We start from the raw sequence: 18,667 nt of genomic DNA, 5'->3' as shown, positions 1-18,667 counted from the left end.
CATATAGATCCTATTCATGTCAATTGAATTTAAACCTAAGTATTTCATTTTCTTTGGGATAATTGTAAATAATATTGTGTGTTTAATTTCAGTTTTCATGCTTGTTATTAGTATATAGAAATGAGATTGATTTTTGTGTATTGATCTTATATGTTGCAGTCTTGCTGAACTCAGTTATAGGAGTTTGGGGATAGCTTCTCTGAATTTCCTATGTAGATAATCATATAATGTGGAAACAGGGACAGTTTTTATTTCTTCCTTTATAATATCTAGGTCTTTTATTTCTTTTTCTTGCCTTATTGCGTTGGTATAACTTCCAGCCCTATGTTGAATAACAGTGGTGTCAGTGGACATCCATGACTTGTTCCTGACCTTAGGGGAAAAGCATCCAGTGATTCACCAGTAAGCATGATGTTGCTTATATTTTTTGTATACACTTCTTACCAAGTGAAAGAAGTTCCTTCCTAATCCTGGTTTGATAAGATTTTACACTGTGATTTCGTCAAAAAACTTTAACTGTGGAAACCAATATGTCCATGTGATTTTTTTCTCCTATAGTCTAATGATACGATGGACTACAACAATTGATTTTTGAATGCTAAAGCAGTCTTGCATATAAAGAATAAATTCCATTTCGTGATGGTGTATAATTCATTTTATACACTGTTAGATTCAATCTGTTAATATTTTGTTGAAGATTCTTATATCTAAATTTGTGAGACTTATTGATGTGTATTTTTCCCTTTTTTGTAATGTCTGCTTTTGGTTTCAGAGCAATACGAGCTATATAAAATGAGTTGGGAAGTGTTCGCTTCTTTCCTATTTTCTGGAAGAGATTGTGTAAAATTCTTCTTTAAATGTTTGACAGAATTCTTCAATGAAACCTAAGCCTGGAGACTTTTTGAGGAAGTATTTTATTATTAATAAAAATTCAATTTGTGAGATTATAGGACTATTCAGGTTGTCCATTTCAAGTTGGTGTTTGTGGTTTTTGAGGAATTGGTCAATTTGACTAAGTCATCAAATGTATTAATGTAAAGTTGTTTTCTAGTATTCCTTCATTATTCTTTTAATTCCTGCAAGATACCTAGTGACATATCCATGTTCATTCCTAATATTGGTTATTTGAATCTTCTTGGGTTTATTTTTTTTTTTTTATCACACCTCCTGGGTTAGTCTAGTTGATGACCTCCATTCTAGTTGTGGAAGGAGGGGCTCAACTCTCCACTGGATCCTGCTAACACTGGGGTACAGGGTTAAATCACACTGGTGATTTGCTTCATTTTACATCACCTCAAAGGGTCTTGCTGCTGCTGAGTAGAGGTGGAGGCTTAGCTCACCAATGGGCCCTGCTGACATTACCCTGATGTAAAAATCTGACTTCCAGTTGCTTCCACTAGGCAGGGGATAGAATATTAGATCTCTGCCCAGCCCCACCAATAGCAGCAGGTTGGGTAATGGCAGTGCTACCTGCTACCTGCTTCTGCCTACTTCCTTGGATCAGAGGTGAGGTGAAAGATCAGTTCCTGCCAGGCCCTGCTGAAATAGGTGTATGTGTGTGTGCGTGTGTGTGTGTGTGTGTGTGTGTGTGTTCAGTTTTTCTCTTTTGTTTGACTGATGTAGGGAGGGTCTTTCTAGAAAGGTGTTTTTTATTTTTTTGGAGGGGGTTGGGGTTTTTTTTGTTTGTTTGTTTTGGTTTTGGTTTTGGTTTTGGTTTTGGTTTTGGTTTGTTTGATTGTTATGGCTGTTAGGCCACCATCTTCCCTATCCTTTGGCTGGGGAGAACAGGCTCTTCCTGGAGTTTGTGCCTCTGAGAGATTCAGGGCATACATATATGCCCCATCCAGGATTTAGGGGAGACAATAACGAAACCCAGAAAACTTACAGCCATTGCCTTCCCCCAGTTCCAAGATCTCTAGGCAGCCTGCTTTCTTCCTTCCCTCTTTCAGAATTTTCTTACATTTGTTTGCTGTATTATGTATTAATTATGTATTAATTATGTATTTATGTATTAATTATGTATTATGTATATGTATATGTATGTGTGTATATGTATATGTATATTATGTAATATGTATAATTATGTATTAATTATTAAGAGGGAGAACCTGGGAGGAATAGGGCCATTCCATCTTAGCAGAACCAGAAGTCCCTATTTTTCTTTTTTAAAAACACCAAATTATGATCACATCGTATATATAATTTTATATCATTTTTACTTACCATATCATGAGTTTTTAATTTCTGTAATAAACTATTTGTAAGTACAATTTTAAAAGCTATATAATTCCCAACTGAGTGGCCAGAAGATGATTTACATAATCATTTTCCTATTGTTGAAAATTTAGATTCCAACATTATTGCTGTAATAAATAATGTACTAATGAAAACGTTTGTGCCTTAACGTTTTTCTCTATTTTAGGATTATTACCTTAGATAGTCCCAGAAGTAGAATCACACACAGCCTAATAGGAACATGGAAGAGTGCCTCTTTTGTTCTCAACAACACTGGGACTTCAATATACTCTTAAACATGAATCAGTCTGATAGAGAAAACAGTATTATAGTATGCCCTAATGTGCATTTCTCTGATCGCCAGTGAGGTTGATCAATTGCCCTCCTTTTGTAAATTGCCTTTTCATGTCTTTGTGCCTGTTCATCTTCTGGGTCCTCATATACTCTTTTGGAATAGCCTTCCCAGTACAAGAACTGACTAATTGTGTCTAAGAAGCTGTTTTCTTAAAGCAAAAAAGATATAGTTCAATGTCAAAGATCAGCTAGGAGAGAAATAATTTCATCCTGTGTTCAACTACTGCAAAGATCAAGCGCTTAACAGGAAAACACCTACCAATTAAATGAAGACATCAGATGAAAATAAAACGTACGAAACACTTCAGATTTCTGGGTAACTCTTAATCTTGAAAGTTACACTGTTTAAGAAGAATAAACATTTCCAAGAGGCACCTAGGTGGCTCAGTCAGTTAAGCATCTGACTCTTTTTCTTTTCTTTTCTTTTTTTTTAGTGTTTGTGCACAGGGACTTTATTAGCATTTTGAGTAATAATCAGAGGAGTCTTCCAGCCAACAAGTCCTTTCTTGTATGTCTATTTGCTTATTTTGTTTTTATTGTTTATTTTATTATTATTTTTTAATATGAAATTTATTGTCAAATTGGTTTCCATACAACACCCAATGCAATAAGTCATACAGAGAAAGACAGATACCATATGTTTTCACTCTTACGTGGATCATGAGAAACTTAACAGAAGACCATAGGGGAAGGGAAGAGGAAAAAACAGAGAGAAGGAGGGAAGCAAACCATAAGAGACTCTTAAAAACTGAGAATAAACTGAGGGTTGATGGGGGGTAGGAGGGACGGGTAAGTGGGTGATGGGCATTGAGGAGGGCACCTGCTGGGAGGAGCACTGACTCTTGATTTTAGCACAGGTTATGATCTCAAGGTTCATGAGATCAAGCCCCATGTTGGGCTCTGTGCTGACAGTGTGGAGCCTGCTTGGGATTCTCTCTCTCCCTCCAAATCTGCCCCTCCCCCACTAGCACTAACACACTCATGTGCGCTCACTCTCTCTCAAAGTAAATAAATAAACTTTTTTTTTTAAAAGAAGAATAAACATTTCCTGAATCTTACCTGCAGCATAACAACCTTGTCACCTTCAAAAGTTACAAACACATCTGTGTCACATTTTAGGCCTGAGATTCGGTTTTCCATCATGTAACCCTATTGCAGAAAAAAGAAAAGAAATATATTTTAAATGTGCAATCCCATCATCATAAAAGACTAACCTTTTCTTTGAAATTATACAAAAATACAGAAAATGGAAAAGAATACAGTAACTATAGTTCTCCTGCCCAGAGTAACCATTCTAAGAGTTTTAAGCCATCACACTTGCTTTTAATCTATAAATATTATTTCAGATTTGCCTTCATTATTAGTAAAAACATTTGGACATAGTCATGTCACATTTTTTTCCCCAAAATATTTCAACAAATTGTGCTGATTTTTTTCTACCTCTCTTCCAAATCTTATGAATTCTAATAAATGTCAAGAAATTAGTGATTATGCCCTAAATATATGCAGGAGAATGATGCCTCCTCCACCCCAACCTTTTCGAAATTAGCAAATGTACCTGATTCTTGGGACACCACACAAAAATCCTAAATTGCCACTCTGCGTGTTAATATCATTAACTACTCTGAGTCATAAATTCACACCCCAGTTTCCAGCTAGTGTTTTTTCTTTTTTTATTTCCTGAAATCCTTATTTAAATGGCAGTAGCCTGCTGCTCATTTTCAAAGTGTTGACAGTAGTTCTGCACACAAACTGGGAGAAGCAGCTGCTCAGGAGAAAGTCGATCGGCCCCAGGCAAAACATAGAGCAGCAAAGTTTGCCTGTGTTTGGCCTCGGGCCCTTCCCCTTCTGAAGGCCCCTGCACGGTATTTCTTCCAGTTCCTTGCTCTCCCCATTAAATCTCTAGAATCTTTCCCACTCTCAAAATCGGCTTCCACAAAGCAATCCTGCCTAAATAAGTTATATCAGAGGTGACTGCCAGGCTACTTCTCCCAGGACTATTTGCATTTAGCACTTCAGCTCTGGCGAGGGAATGACAAGATTCAGCCTCTGCTGAAATTTGCAAGCCGCACGGAGCAGCACAGAAGGGCGCTCCCGTGGGCAGCCATACGCTCCCATCTCAGGGTACCTTGCTTTCTTTCTGAAAATGGCCACTTGAGTCACAGAAGCCAGCACTTCCGGGGGCTTGCTGCCTGCAGAAGTCTGGAGCATCAATCAGTGCTTCCTGACCCGGGAGCCGTCTTCGGATGCCCCTACTTTCCCACACCCCCACCCAGGCCAGCATCACGGCGGTCTACGCAGGCCGAAGTGCACAGTGTAAGCATCTGGAGGACTGCTTAACACTTACATAAACGTAAACAGGCTGTATTTACGGAGAAATAAATCAATAACATTGCCAACCTCCCCGGCCCCTGCCCCATAACCACAGGGATAAACCCGCCCCACAGGCAGACCATGTAAACTTAGGTGCCCACTGAATGTGACCAGGCTCCGGAATGTTTCCCTGCCACAAGGCCACAGCTGACTCACGTTCATCATTGTGACACCGCCATTCATCGAGTGCCGCTACAACTAGGTTCTGGACTGGGTGCTCTACCCGAATTTCACTTGCTGTTTCACATAATCCTCTTTTTTTTCTCACAACAGCCACGTGAGACATCACCCCATCTCACAGACGAAGAAAGTGAAGCTTGAGAGCCATGTTGGAATGTTCTTGAATAATCTCCTAAGTTCTGGTGTAGAAAAGATGAACACTACATCTATCACCTCGGTATTGGGAAGAAGCCTTTATACTTAAGAAGCATAGCTGCTAAGTGCTCAAAAGAATGATTCTGAAGAAACAACATACTTTTTCTTTGAGAATTGTGCTCCGGTTTATCCCAGTAGGGGTGCGAGTGTCAAATTCTTTGCCGTTCTCTGACACTTCTGAATCTGTTCACACTCTGCTCCAGGAAGCCAGGCCACAAGGCTGTAAAATGACCTGAGAGATAATCTACTCAAGACGCAGCAGAATCAGCAAATGAATACTGACAGCCTCTCAGAGAAGGGGCAGTAGAGTCCTGAGAACATGAAGATGCTCTATCTTATATATTAGTTCTTCCAACGCAGTATCATTTATTTCTCTTCCGGATGGCGAAACTCAACATTGAAATCCTCCTCATGTTTGAAACCCGAGTAAAACCGCATCGCTGCTTCTCAATGATTCCAGACTCTCCAAGGCCTGGACAGAGCTGAGGTACAAGGCTCACAGCCCTCACAGAGCTTGCAGGCAGCTGAAGAAGAAACAGCACAGAGAAAACCCAAAGCCAACTGCGTGCAAGACATGGTTGTGGCCAGCACATCGCTTCCAATCTCCTGAAACTACCAAGGGCATAGTTCTGATCTAATTTCCTTAGACTAGGCCAGAGAGACCTACCCTCATAAAAATCTAAATCTTTGAAATATCCGAGGTGACCCATTAAGAAACTAACAAGGTTCAACAAATTCTAGGCAGCTGCGTTCCGTGTGAACATGCTCTCAAGTTTAAGGAGAGACACGCAATGCAGAGAAGTTACTCAGTGCAGACTTGCAGCCATCTTCTGGAGGGACTAAATTCTAAACTTGGGACCCTGAATTCTTTGGAGACAAATGATTATAACCACTGTGTGTGTGTGTGTGTGTGTGTGTGTGTGTGTGTGTGTGTGATTTTCTAATTAAAAATGAACTTGAGGTTTTTAATAAATTACTAAAAGCAATACATAAGCATTATTTTAAAAAACCAGAACACAGGAAAACCCAACAGAAAAAAAGATAAAGTCATCTGTAATCTCAGGATGTGGAGATAAAAGGGTGTCTGGGAAGGAAAGCCCCCAAGAAAAAGGCTTGGCATAGGAGCTGAGATTGCGATGGCAGAGACAAGTGTTAGGAGGAGGAAAGTGGGGCGGGACTGGAAACCAGCAGATCAGATCTGGGCAAAGGGAGCCATGGAGTGTTTTGGAGGGAGGGGGAACGTGACTGAGCATGTTACAGTTAGAGAAGGCTGAGGAGTGAGTTGGGTGTGAGGAAAGCCAGAACCAGGTGAGCAAGACAGGAAAGTTAGAGTGCTGGATTTGGGGAAGGAGGAAATATGTTAACCTCATAGTCACCTATATAGCACCCATTGGTGGCAAGCTGAGGGGCAGTCCTGGGCTCTGCAGCCTAAGATACTTTCCATGCCGGGTCATAACCCGGCACTTTGTACCTTCATCAGGATTTTTTTTATGTCTATTTATTTTTGAGAGACAGAGAGAGAGAGAGAGAGAGACAGACAGACAGACAGAGCACAAGCAGGGGAGGGGCAGAGAGAGAGAGAGAGAGACAGAATCTGAAACAGATTCCAGGCTCTGAGCTGTCAGCACAGAGCACGACGTAGGGCTCGACCCCATGAACCGCATGGTCATGACCTGAGCCAAAGTTGGATGCTTAACCCGCTGAGCCACCCAGGCACCCCTCCAGGTGTCTTTCTAGGCAGAGGACGCTGAGGCAGAGACACATAGAGGAAAGACCATGTGAAGACATGTCATCTACAAACCACATGGAGAAGCCTCAGAAGAAACCACCCCTGCCAAGAAAGAGCCTGATGTTGGACTTTCAGCCTCCAGAACAAATTTCTGTTTTTTAAGGCATTCAGTCTGACATATGTGGTTACGGCAGACCAAGCAGACTGAGGCAGTGCAGGGGGCGTGTGCACACACACAGAGCAAGAAATCAATGTGAACTGCTTCTCTGACGTCAACATATCCTTTGGAGTCCAAGGAAATCCTTCTCGAAGCCATCATCTCAAGGTACTCGACAGCATGTTGGGAAATGAAATGGTAGTCCCATGAGTTTTCTTTCTTTTCCACACCGGACTCCTAAGTAGGGGCATTTGCTTATACATTTCTGGTGGGGGGAGGCAGATGAGAGAAAGGAGGGAAGTGAGGGAAGAAACAGGTTTCATCTCCAAAAAAGTGAATAATATTTTCCATTAGCTTATTTCACTCTTAATTAAAAAAAGAAATATAGAATAGACAGAGGGAACTCTAAACTCCACGCTCCCAAAGCCAACAGAATCCTCAGGGGGCAATGCAGCCCGGAATCTGGTCTCCATGAAGAGAGAGCACACTGGGTAGATGTGTTACTCTATCTCTGCCTTCTGGGTTACATCGAGCCTCTTAGCAAGTAATTGTGAATGTCATTAAGGTTGTGTCCCATTTCAGTAAGAGCCCCATGAAACATATTTTATGATTCAAGCTTTGTACACTGCAAGTTTAATATTTTCCTGCTGTTTTTAACATCTCTGAATTTTTTTACTGTATGATTATATTTAATAAATGGATAAGAACAAATTAGAAACAGGCTTTCTTCCCTCCTTTTAAACAAATTGAGGGTAAATCTTGTTAATTTGAAGGAGAAGAAACAGACAGAAATCAATCTTATTTGTAAGAGGAGGGTCAATTGGAAATACAGGATGGACTGTTTCTTAGAGTTGTGTTAATTTATGCCTATGTATCTCCACACCTTGAATGGGGCAGAGCCCGTGTGCAAGGTCAGCTGATGTGTGTGAGATTCAATACAGCCTTTCCTGTGACAGCCGTGGTCTGAGGGGGATCTTCTGACAGCCAGAGTTCAACGCCCAGCAGATGACGGATGTTCCTATGGAGGTGACGACGAGTTGTCCCGCCCTGCCCTGCCCTGTTTGCTTTGAGATGACCCTACAGTGTCAGGGCTTATAAACTGGGGAAACGGAGAGGAGGGAGTTCATTCATAGGTCCTGTCACCAAAGGTATAGTGAGGGTCTCACTTCGCAGGCCCTATGCTACATGCTGCAACCACAGACATGTGTTGCAGGAGAGAGATAGGTGTTGGTCAGGTAGACAAATAAAATAGGCAATTAAACAATCCCTGGTAAGTGCCAGAAAGGATAAGATCTGGGTTCCATAGGGAAAAAATAACAAGAAAGACCTCTTCTAACCTAGATAGATGTTGAAGAATATTTTCAGAGGGCTTGTTTAACCTGGAAACTGAAAGAAGAGGAGTCAGCCACGCCAGGGATGGAGAAAGCTTGCTCCCGGTGAAAGAACAGCGTGTGCAAACACCCTGAGGCCATGAAGAAGCACAGAATGTTCAGGGACTAGGAAGAAGGCTGAGCTGGAGGTGGTCAGTTGGGGGAGAGTGGCCCAAAGTTAAGGTAGAAGAGGTAGATAGGGGTCAAGTGACTCGGGAGCCATCAGGAGTTCATTTTAGGTTAGTGTTAAGTGCTAAGTCATAAAATAATTTTGAGCTTTGGAGTGAGATAACTTGTGACTTTAAAAGTTGGCTATAGCTGCTGAGTGAACACAGCCTAGAGAGAGAGAGAAGTTGGGCTAGTTGGTGGCATGGATGGGAGACATGGCGGCATGGAGGTGGAGGGAGAAGGGCTCGGAGAGGATTGAGAGTGGGCATGAGAACAAGGAAGCCTGGGCCACATGAACAGTAGGTGTATGGTGTGGTGTCTACTGAGTTGGAGAATCCTGGGGCAGAAGGATATTTGAGGGAAAGATCAAATTTTCACGTCCATCGGTGTGAGGTATGAGAACCTGTGAGCGATGAAAGTTAGATACGAGACTCCGGACATGTGAAAAGGGGTCTGGGATGGAGATGTAAATTAGAAAGCCCTCACCATACAGGTCGTATTTAAAACCTCAGGAGACGGGGCGCCTGGGTGGCGCAGTCGGTTAAGCGTCCGACTTCAACCAGGTCACGATCAAACAGGTCACGATCTCGCGGTCCGTGGGTTCGAGCCCCGCATCAGGCTCTGGGCTGATGGCTCGGAGCCTGGAGCCTGTTTCCGATTCTGTGTCTCCCTCTCTCCCTGCCCCTCCCCCGTTCATGCTCTGTCTCTCTCTGTCCCAAAAATAAATAAACGTTGAAAAAAAAAAAATTTAAAACCTCAGGAGAAGACGGGCTCATCAAGAGTCTGAATACACACAGAAGAGAGGACTCAGGCTCACATTCTGAAAAATGCCAACATTCAGAGGTCACACAGAAGAACACTGGCAGAGGAGACTAAGAAGACAAAGAAGCCAGAAGAAAGCCAAAGAGTACTGTGTCCTAAAGGCTGAGAATGTGTTCAGGAGGAACAGGCATGCTGTGGCGGGTGAGGACCGAGAAGTGTCCTTTGGACTAAGCCATGGGGAATCAATGGCAGCTGGACTAAAACTGTTTAGGGAGCATGGAGGAGGGGAAGTTAGATTTGTCTCTGGCAATATGGCGGCTAGATATTCTTTTTTTTTAATTCTCCAGTAGAAATCACAAAATCAGAGCCTGGCACAGGGCTCAATCCCACGACCCTGGAATCATGACCTGAGCCAAAATCAGGAGTCAGACACGCAACTGAGCCACCCAGGTGCCCTACTCATAAAATATTTTTTAAAAAATCATTTTGAATGCATGGTTAAGCTAATAAAGAGAAATCTTCACAGGCTGGACACATGAGAGACCATGGGCTCCAAGAGGGTACGATGTGTTGAGGCCAGATAAGAGGTTATGTAAACACCCCTACATATACATAGTCTCCTGGAAAACAACACCTACCATGGGTGAAATAAGAAAACACCACCCCTCACCCAAGAACATAATGAGGAACTTGGCTAGTCTTAGCTCTGGCTGTGAGGGGGCGGGGGGGGGGGGCAGGTGCAGAAAACATCTTTCCTTAGAGTTTTCAACCATGGCTCTGTGGCCAGAATCCATACTTCCTATGAGGCCCCTCAAAGTCCCAAACAAAGGAGCCCGTTTAAAGTGGGTTGTTGAGATCATCAGGCAGCTGGCAGAGGTAAATATAGATCCTCACTGTCCTGAAAAAACTATCCAGATGAAGTTCCAAATATCACGGGATCAATTAAAAAAAAAATCACAAATCACAAGGGGAAATAAAGAATAATCAGAAGAGCTAGACAATAACAGAATCAAACCTGCAGAGGCAGCCTACATGGATATTAGCCTAATATACCTAGAAGTGGATAAAATCAAGAACATGGCGATAACAATGACCTAAAATTTCCAAAATGATCAAGTGACACAAATCCACATATTTAGCAAACTCAAATAACCCCAAATAGTTGTATGGAAACCAATTTGACAACAAATTTCATATATTGAAAAAAAAAAACAATACTTAGGCACATTAAGTCAAATCACAGACCACCAAAAAATAAAATATCTTGAAAGAAGCAGAGATCCCCACCCCCCGCAATAGATTGCCATGAAAAATTAGACAGATATCTGGGGCGCCTGGGTGGCTCAGTCGGTTGAGCGTCCGACTTCAGCTCAGGTCACGATCTCGCGGTCCGTGAGTTCGAGCCCCACGTTGGGCTCTGGGCTGACGGCTCAGAGCCTGGAGCCTGCTTCGGATTCTGTGTCTCCCTCTCTCTCTGCCCCTCCCCCATTCATGCTCTGTCTCTCTCTGTCTCAAAAATAAATAAACGTTAAAAAAAATTAAAAAAAAATTAGACAGGTATCTGATTCTTCAGTGACAAGGGAATCCAGAATAATTGTAAAAACTTGAAAATACTGAGAGAAAATAGCTGCCGACCGTGAAATCTATACCTAATAGTACTTAATCTTTTAAGGTTGAGCATAAAAGGAAGACATTCAGACAAATAAAACTGAAGTTCACTACCACAGACCCACACTAAATGGTATTCTGAATGCAGGGGTAAGGGCAATGGCTCAAGAGACGCCAGAAGGAATTGTAAGGAAAGACACTGGTAGAAGGCAAAAGTTCTAAAGAAACCGTGGTTCCATAGAATAATAAATACAAAGGCTAGTTGGTGGAATTAAAAAACATAGCGCTGAAGTAATGGACACAATAGCACAGAGGTGGGGAACTGGTATTTAGGGAAAGCAATCTAAGCCCTGCGTTGTTGGAAGGAAGATGATAATTAACTTTCAACTTCACATGCTAAATGTGCATAATAAAATTGCCAGATTGGGGGCATCTGGGTGGCTCAGCCAGTTGAGCATCAAACTCTTGATTTTGACTCATGTCATGATCTCGCGGTTCATGAGATCGAGTCCCACGTCAGACTGCACTGACAGCAGGGAGCCTGCTTGGGATTCTCTCTCTCCCTCTCTCTCTGCACCTCCCCTGCTCTCTCTCTCTCAAAATAAAGAAATAAACATTAAAAAATTTTTGATTGCTAGATTGACCACAAAATGAACATAACTAGAATGAAAACCAGATGAGGGAAGAATGGAAAAGGGGCAGAAATAATAAATCTGAAAGAAAGTAAGAAGTCCAAACAAGCAGAGATAAGACACAAAAATAGCAAAGAGTGGGGCGTCTGGGTGGCGCAGTCGGTTAAGCGTCCGACTTCAGCCAGGTCACGATCTCATGGTCCGTGAGTTCGAGCCCCGCGTCGGGCTCTGGGCTGATGGCTCAGAGCTTGGAGCCTGTTTCCGATTCTGTGTCTCCCTCTCTCTCTGCCCCTCCCCCGTTCATACTCTGTCTCTCTCTGTCCCAAAAAAAATAAATAAACGTTGAAAAAAAAAATTAAAAATAAATAAATAAATACATACATAAATAAATAAATAAATAAAAATAGCAAAGAGTAAGATGGAAGAAATGAATTCAAATATATCAGTGGTGACAATAAATACTGAGACTAAAAAGATAAAAATGAGGTTGTCAGAGTAAATTAAATTAAAAAACCAGATAAATGTTATTTATAAGAAACAATACAACACAATAACAGAAAAGTTTAAAGTGAAAGGATATAACAGATAAACACCAACCAAATAGAAGACTCTGTCCTTGTATTACTATTGGGAAAAATACATTTTAAGGCCTTGCTAGAGCTAAAGAGGGTCACTGCAGCAGGACCAAACATTCAATTCAGGCGGAAGCTAGAACAATTCCAAAATTGTAAACATCAAATAACACAACTTGAAACTCATGAGACCAAAACTGGCAGAATTATAAGGAGACACTGACAAATCTACCATGAAAGTGGGAGATTTTAGCCCACTCAGTATTTGATAGGTCAGACACACCAAAACCTCAGTAAGAATAGGGAATATTTGAATAATGCCATTAATAACCTTAATCTATTGGTCACATTTAAAACTGCATCCAATTACTGAATGCACATTCTTTTGAAGCACACATGGAAACTGTCCATGTTTCTAGGCCACAAAGTAGACCATAACAAATTTCAAAAAATCTGTATCTCATTGGCCATTTCCTCTGACTGCAATGGAATTAAGTGGAAAAATCAATATAATAATAATTATTACTATAACAACAAGATAATGAGAACAGTTACTAAAAAGAAGGCAGTATTGCACAGTGGTTGTACCCTATAGCCCAACTGGATTGGTTTAGATCTGCCAATTTAGGAGCTGTGTAATTCTGGGCAAATTGCTTAAACTCTCAGTGCCTCATTCTTCACATACGCAACACTGGGATTGTAAGAGTCCTACTTTGTGGGGTTGTTGTGAGGATTATATAAAGGTTAGTTATTATTTTTTTAAAAAAAACACTGGATATGAGGAAGTCTGAAAACATTCCTGGGCCAAATAAGTCATGATGGAAATTAAAATTTACTTAGAATTGATAAACAGAATTTTTTATTTATCAAATTATGGTTGATCCAGCCAAAGCAGTATTGAAAAAGAAATGGTACAACTTTAAATGTTTATAATAGAAAAGGAGAAACAACAAAAATTAATGAGTAATATCCAAGCTAAGGTACTAGAATAACAGCAGGAAAATAAACACACGAAAAGTAGGAGAAAATAAATAATAAAGATAAAAACCAATTAAATAGAAAAACCAGATACAATCTGGACAGGATCAAGTGAACCAAAAGTTTATTGTTTGAAAAAAATACAAAAATAGAGCACAAGATAAGGGGATGGGAAAAATAAACAATATTAGGAATGGCAAAGGGAGCATAACTATAGATACAGCGAGGACTGAAAAGATAAAAGGACATTATGAATTTATGCCAATACATTTTAAAACTAAGAATAATTGGAAAAATTACTGGAAAGATATAAATGATGAAAACAGACTCAAGAGGAATAGAAAACCTGAGTAGCTATACCACTAAAGAAAGAGAATCAATCATCTTTAAATGTTCCCAGAAATAAACTATTAACCCTATACAGCTTTACAGGTATTTGTACCAAATATTCAAGGAGCAGATGATTTAATTTTATGTAAACTCTTTGAGCAAATAGAAAAAAAGAAACACTCCTTCCCCAAGTCATTTAATGAAAATGGTATAACTTTGATATCCAAATTGGACAAAGGCAGTACTAGAAAGGAATAATACTCTTATTATTGCAGATGGAAAAATCCTCAATAAATCTTAGCAGACAGAATCTACAATGTATTACACACACACACACACACACACACGCACACATACATACATACACTCACACACACTCATACACACCCCATGACTGTGTTTATATCCCCAAACTCAAGATTTGCTAAACATTAGAAAATCTACTAATATAGGGGTGCCTGGGTGGCTCAGTCGGTTGGGCATCCAACTTTGGCTCAGGTAATGATCTTGCAGTCTGTGAGTTCGAGCCCTGCATTGGGCTCTGTGCTGACAGCTCAGAGCTTGGAGCCTGCTTCGGATTCTGTGTCTCCCTCTCTCTGCCCCTCCCCCGCTCATGCTCTGTCTCTCTCTCTCTGTCAAAAATAAATAAACATTAAAAAAATTTTTTTAAGAAAATCTAATATAAGTTCACTACATTAACAGACTAAAAGGAGGAAAAGGTACAATTATCTCAATAAAATAAATGCACATAATTCCCTAAGAGTCAAATCTATTCATAATTTTAAAACCAGTAGAAAAATAAACATAAGCACACAAAAGCCTCCTCACAACTAAAGATAAAACAGACCTTCCTTGACATAACAAAGAATATTTGCAACTATAAACAACTATATGCCAACAAACTGGACATATAGAAGAAATGGAAAAATTCTTAGAAACATACAAGTTACCAAGACTGAATCAGGAAGAAATAGAAAATCTGAATAGATCAGTTACTAGTAAGGAGACTAAATCAGTAATCAAAAATCTCCCAATAAAGAATAACCTTGGAACAGATGGTTTCACTAATCAATTTTATGAAACATTTGGAGAATTAACACCAATCCTTTTTAAATTCTTCCAAACATATCAAAGAGGAGGGAACCCTCCCAAACTCATTTTATGAGGCCTGTATTATCCTGATACCAAAACTAGAAAAAGCACACTACCAGCAAAGAAGACTGTAGACTAATATCTTGATGAATATGGTATAAAAATTCTCAATAAAATAGAAGCAAACTGAATTCAGCAGCACATGAGAAGAATCATTCACCATGATCAAGTGGGATTTATCCCTGGGATGCAAGGATGGTTCAACATATGCAAATCAATCAGAGTAATACATCACATTAATAGAATAAAGAAAAGAATCATATGATTATCTCATAGATGCAGAAAAATCGCTTGACAAAAGTCAACATTCATTCATGATAAACTCTTTTTTTAGATGTTTATTTATTTTGAGATAGAGAGAGCACAAGCAGGGTAGGGGCAGAGACAGAGGGTGAGAGAGAATCCTAAGCAGGCTCCACACTCAGCACAGGGCTTGATGTGGAACTCAACATGGGGCTCAATGCAGGGCTTGATCTCATGACTGTAAGATCACAACCTGAGCCAAAACCAAGAGTTGGACGCTTAACCGATTGAGCCACCCAGGTGCCCCCATGATAAAATTCTTAACAAATTAGGCATAGAAGGAACATATCTTAACATAACAAAGGCCATATATGACAAGCCCACAGCTAACATCATACTCAACATATGATGAAAGGATGAAAGCATTTTTTCTAATACCAGGAACAAGACAAAGGTACCTACTCTCATCACTCCTACTCAACATAGTACTGGAAGTCCTAGATAGAGCAATCAGGCAAGAAAAAGAAATAAAAAGTATCAACATTGAAAAGAAAGAAGTAAAATACTAATGACCAAATTTCTAAAAAAGCAATAAAAAACCAGTCATATTTACAACAGCATCAAAAACAATAAAATACTTAGGAATAAATTTAACTAATGGGGTAAAAGGTCTCTATGCTGAAAATTATAAGACATTAATGAAAGAAATCAAAGAAGACATATATAAATAAAATAATATCCCATGTTCATGGATTGGAAGAATTAATATTGTTAAAATGTCAATACTACCAAAAGCCATCTACAGATTCAGTGCAATTCCTACTGAGCTTCCAATGGTATTTTTTACAAAAGTAGAAAAAAACACTCTTTTTATATAGAACAACAAAAGACCCCAAATAACCAAAGAAACCCCAAGGAAGAAGGACAAAGCATGAGGTATCACACTTCTTGATTTCAAGCTATACTATAACATTACATTCATCAAAATAGTATGGTTCTAACATAAAAACATACAAATAGATCAATGGAACAAAACTGAGAACCCAGAAATTAACCCATATATAGTCAACTAATATCTGACAAGGGAGCAAAGAATACTTAATGGAGAAAAGACAGTCTTTCCAATAAATGGTGCTGGGATAATGGATATTCACATGTAAAGAATGAAACTGACCCACCATTCTGTAAGAAATTAACTGAAAATAGATTAAAGACTTAAATGTAAGACCAGAGACCATGATACTTCTAGAAGAAAATATAGGAACAAAGCTCCTCGACATGGGTTTTGGTAATGTATTTTTGGATATGATACCAAAGCACAAGCAACAAAATAAAAAATAAATAAGTGAGACTACATCAAACTAAAAAGATTCTGTACCATGAAAAAAACATTAACAAATGAAAAGACAACTTATGGAATGGGAAAAAAATATTTGCAAACCATGTATCTGATAAGGGGCTAATATCTGACATATAAAACATAAAAAACTCATGTATAACTCAACAGCAAAAACCCCAACCCCAAACAATAAATAACCCAATTAAAAATGGGCAAAAGACTCGAATAGACATTTCACCAATGAAGATATAAAAAGACCAACAAGTACATGAAAAGATGCTCAACATCACTAGTCATTAGAGAAATGTGAGTTGAAATTACAGTGAAATATCACCTCATGCCAGTTAAAACGGCCATCATCAAAAAGAAAACAACAAATGCTGGTGTGAATGGAGAGAAAAGGGGGCCCTGTGCCCTGATGGTCGGATTATCTGTGGAAAACAGTATGGAAGATCCTCAAAAAATTAAAAATAAAACTACCAATTCCACTTCTGGGAATATATTCAAAGGTAATGAAAACACTAACTCAAGATATCTGCATCCTCAGGTGTATAGCAGCATTATTTACTGCTGCTTTACATTTACATTATAGTCAAAGTAAGAAAACAAGATGAGCATCAGTGGATGGATGAATGGATAAAGAAGCTGTGGTACACACACACCACAGACACACACACACACACACACACACACACACACACACACACAGACAGAGGAATATTATTCAGCCATAAAAAGAACAAGGAAACCCTACCATTTGCAGCAACATGAATGGACCCTGAAGGCATTATGCTAAGTGAAATAAGTCAGACAAAGACTAATACTGTGTGATCTCATTGATATGTGGAATATTAAAAAAAAAAAAAAAAAACCTCACAGAAAAAGAGGCAAAACTTGCGGTTAGCAGAGGCAGGGAGGAAGGAGGAATTCCTGGAGAAAGGTTGTCAAAGGTTCAAACTTCCAGTTATAAAATAAATTAGTACTAGGGATGTGATATAAAACATGATGACTATAGCTAACACTGTTATTTGATATATAGGAAAGAACGTAATTAAGAGTGTAAAATCTTGAGTTCTCATCACAAGGAGAAATTTCTTTCCCTGTATTATTTTCTTCTTTCTTTACTTTTTATTTCATCTATATGAGAAGATGAATGTTAGCTGAACCTACTATGGTAATCATTTCATAATGTACACAAATCGAACTATCATGCTGTATGCCTTAAACTTATATAGTGATAGATGTCAATTATTTCTCAATGAAACTGGGGGAAAAAGAATATTTGTAACATACCCACACCAAATAACATCCTTAATGGGGAAATAGTAAACACATGCCTTTTAAAGTCAAGAATAAAATTCATGTGCCTGTTATCAATCACTTGTTTTAACCATTGCACAGGAGGTCCTTGCCACTTTAATAATATGACAAAAAAATAAATATAAATAATTGTAAAGGAAGAAACAAGCTATCGTTTTCCACTGATGATATGATTATGTACATAGGAAATGCAAAAAAAAAAAAAAAAACTACAAACAGATTATTACTATTACAATTATTGTGACAGTACAAGGTTGCTGGATATAAGATCAACATACAAAGTTGAGCTCCATATCTATACACCAGCCTGAAAGGATTAGTGAGAAAGTCTCTTAAAAGCTATCATATATACTTTAATAGATTTGTGCTCAGCTATTCTCTGAGAGCTGTCTCACCACCCATACAATCAAAGCATCAGTAGCCATGTTCATAACATGTGCCCCCATTCTCTAACCAAAAGCAACTGGGTTGGGAAGTACTGCAACTCAAATTGAGCCAGGAATTCAGTGCTAGATCTTTGAGACACCATCTTGGAGTACAGCTGGAATGGAGATGCTATAAACCTCATGGCCAAAGATCAGTCACAAATGCAGAGGAACAAGGAGAATGAGCAGACACTCAGCAAAGGCTGAGACTATGGGCATGAGAGAATGAGAGACCAAGAGCAGAGCTGCCTCCACTCCAGACCCCCTTCCCAGTCCCTGGTCCTTGGGAGACCTGGATTCCAGAACACATCTCTGTCTCACACTCTCGTTCTCTCTCTCTCTCTCTCTCTCTCTCTCTCTCTCTCTCTCTCTATATATATATATATATATATATATATATATATATCTGTATTCTCCTTTCCTGATTGAGCAAGTCTGTAATGAGTCTCCCTAACTTGCATCCAAAAGAATTTTAACTAAGATGATTACAAATTCAGAAGTCAACTTGTGAAACTTCATTCCCCAGCCCTTTATTTTCTTGATGT

General features: G+C 39.4%; 1 protein-coding gene across 1 annotated transcript in view; it reads right to left on the bottom strand.

The window, feature by feature from the left end:
* The window catches only part of LOC147582368 (uncharacterized), a 63,152-nt gene that overhangs the window by 25,634 nt on the left and 18,851 nt on the right, over positions 1 to 18,667 (bottom strand). Inside the window, exon 4 of the mRNA XM_086700552.1 lies at positions 3,649 to 3,738. Within this exon, the coding sequence (XP_086556678.1) occupies positions 3,649 to 3,738 (90 nt within the window). The remainder of the gene's footprint in view (positions 1 to 3,648; positions 3,739 to 18,667) is intronic.

This window comes from Puma concolor, chromosome A3 (assembly GCF_028749965.1).
Source record: "Puma concolor isolate L17-30 chromosome A3, mPumCon1.1.hap2, whole genome shotgun sequence".
Classification (NCBI taxonomy): Eukaryota; Metazoa; Chordata; class Mammalia; order Carnivora; family Felidae; genus Puma; species Puma concolor.
Note: the sequence above shows the minus strand (reverse complement) of the source record. Positions and strands in the feature narration are given on the sequence as shown.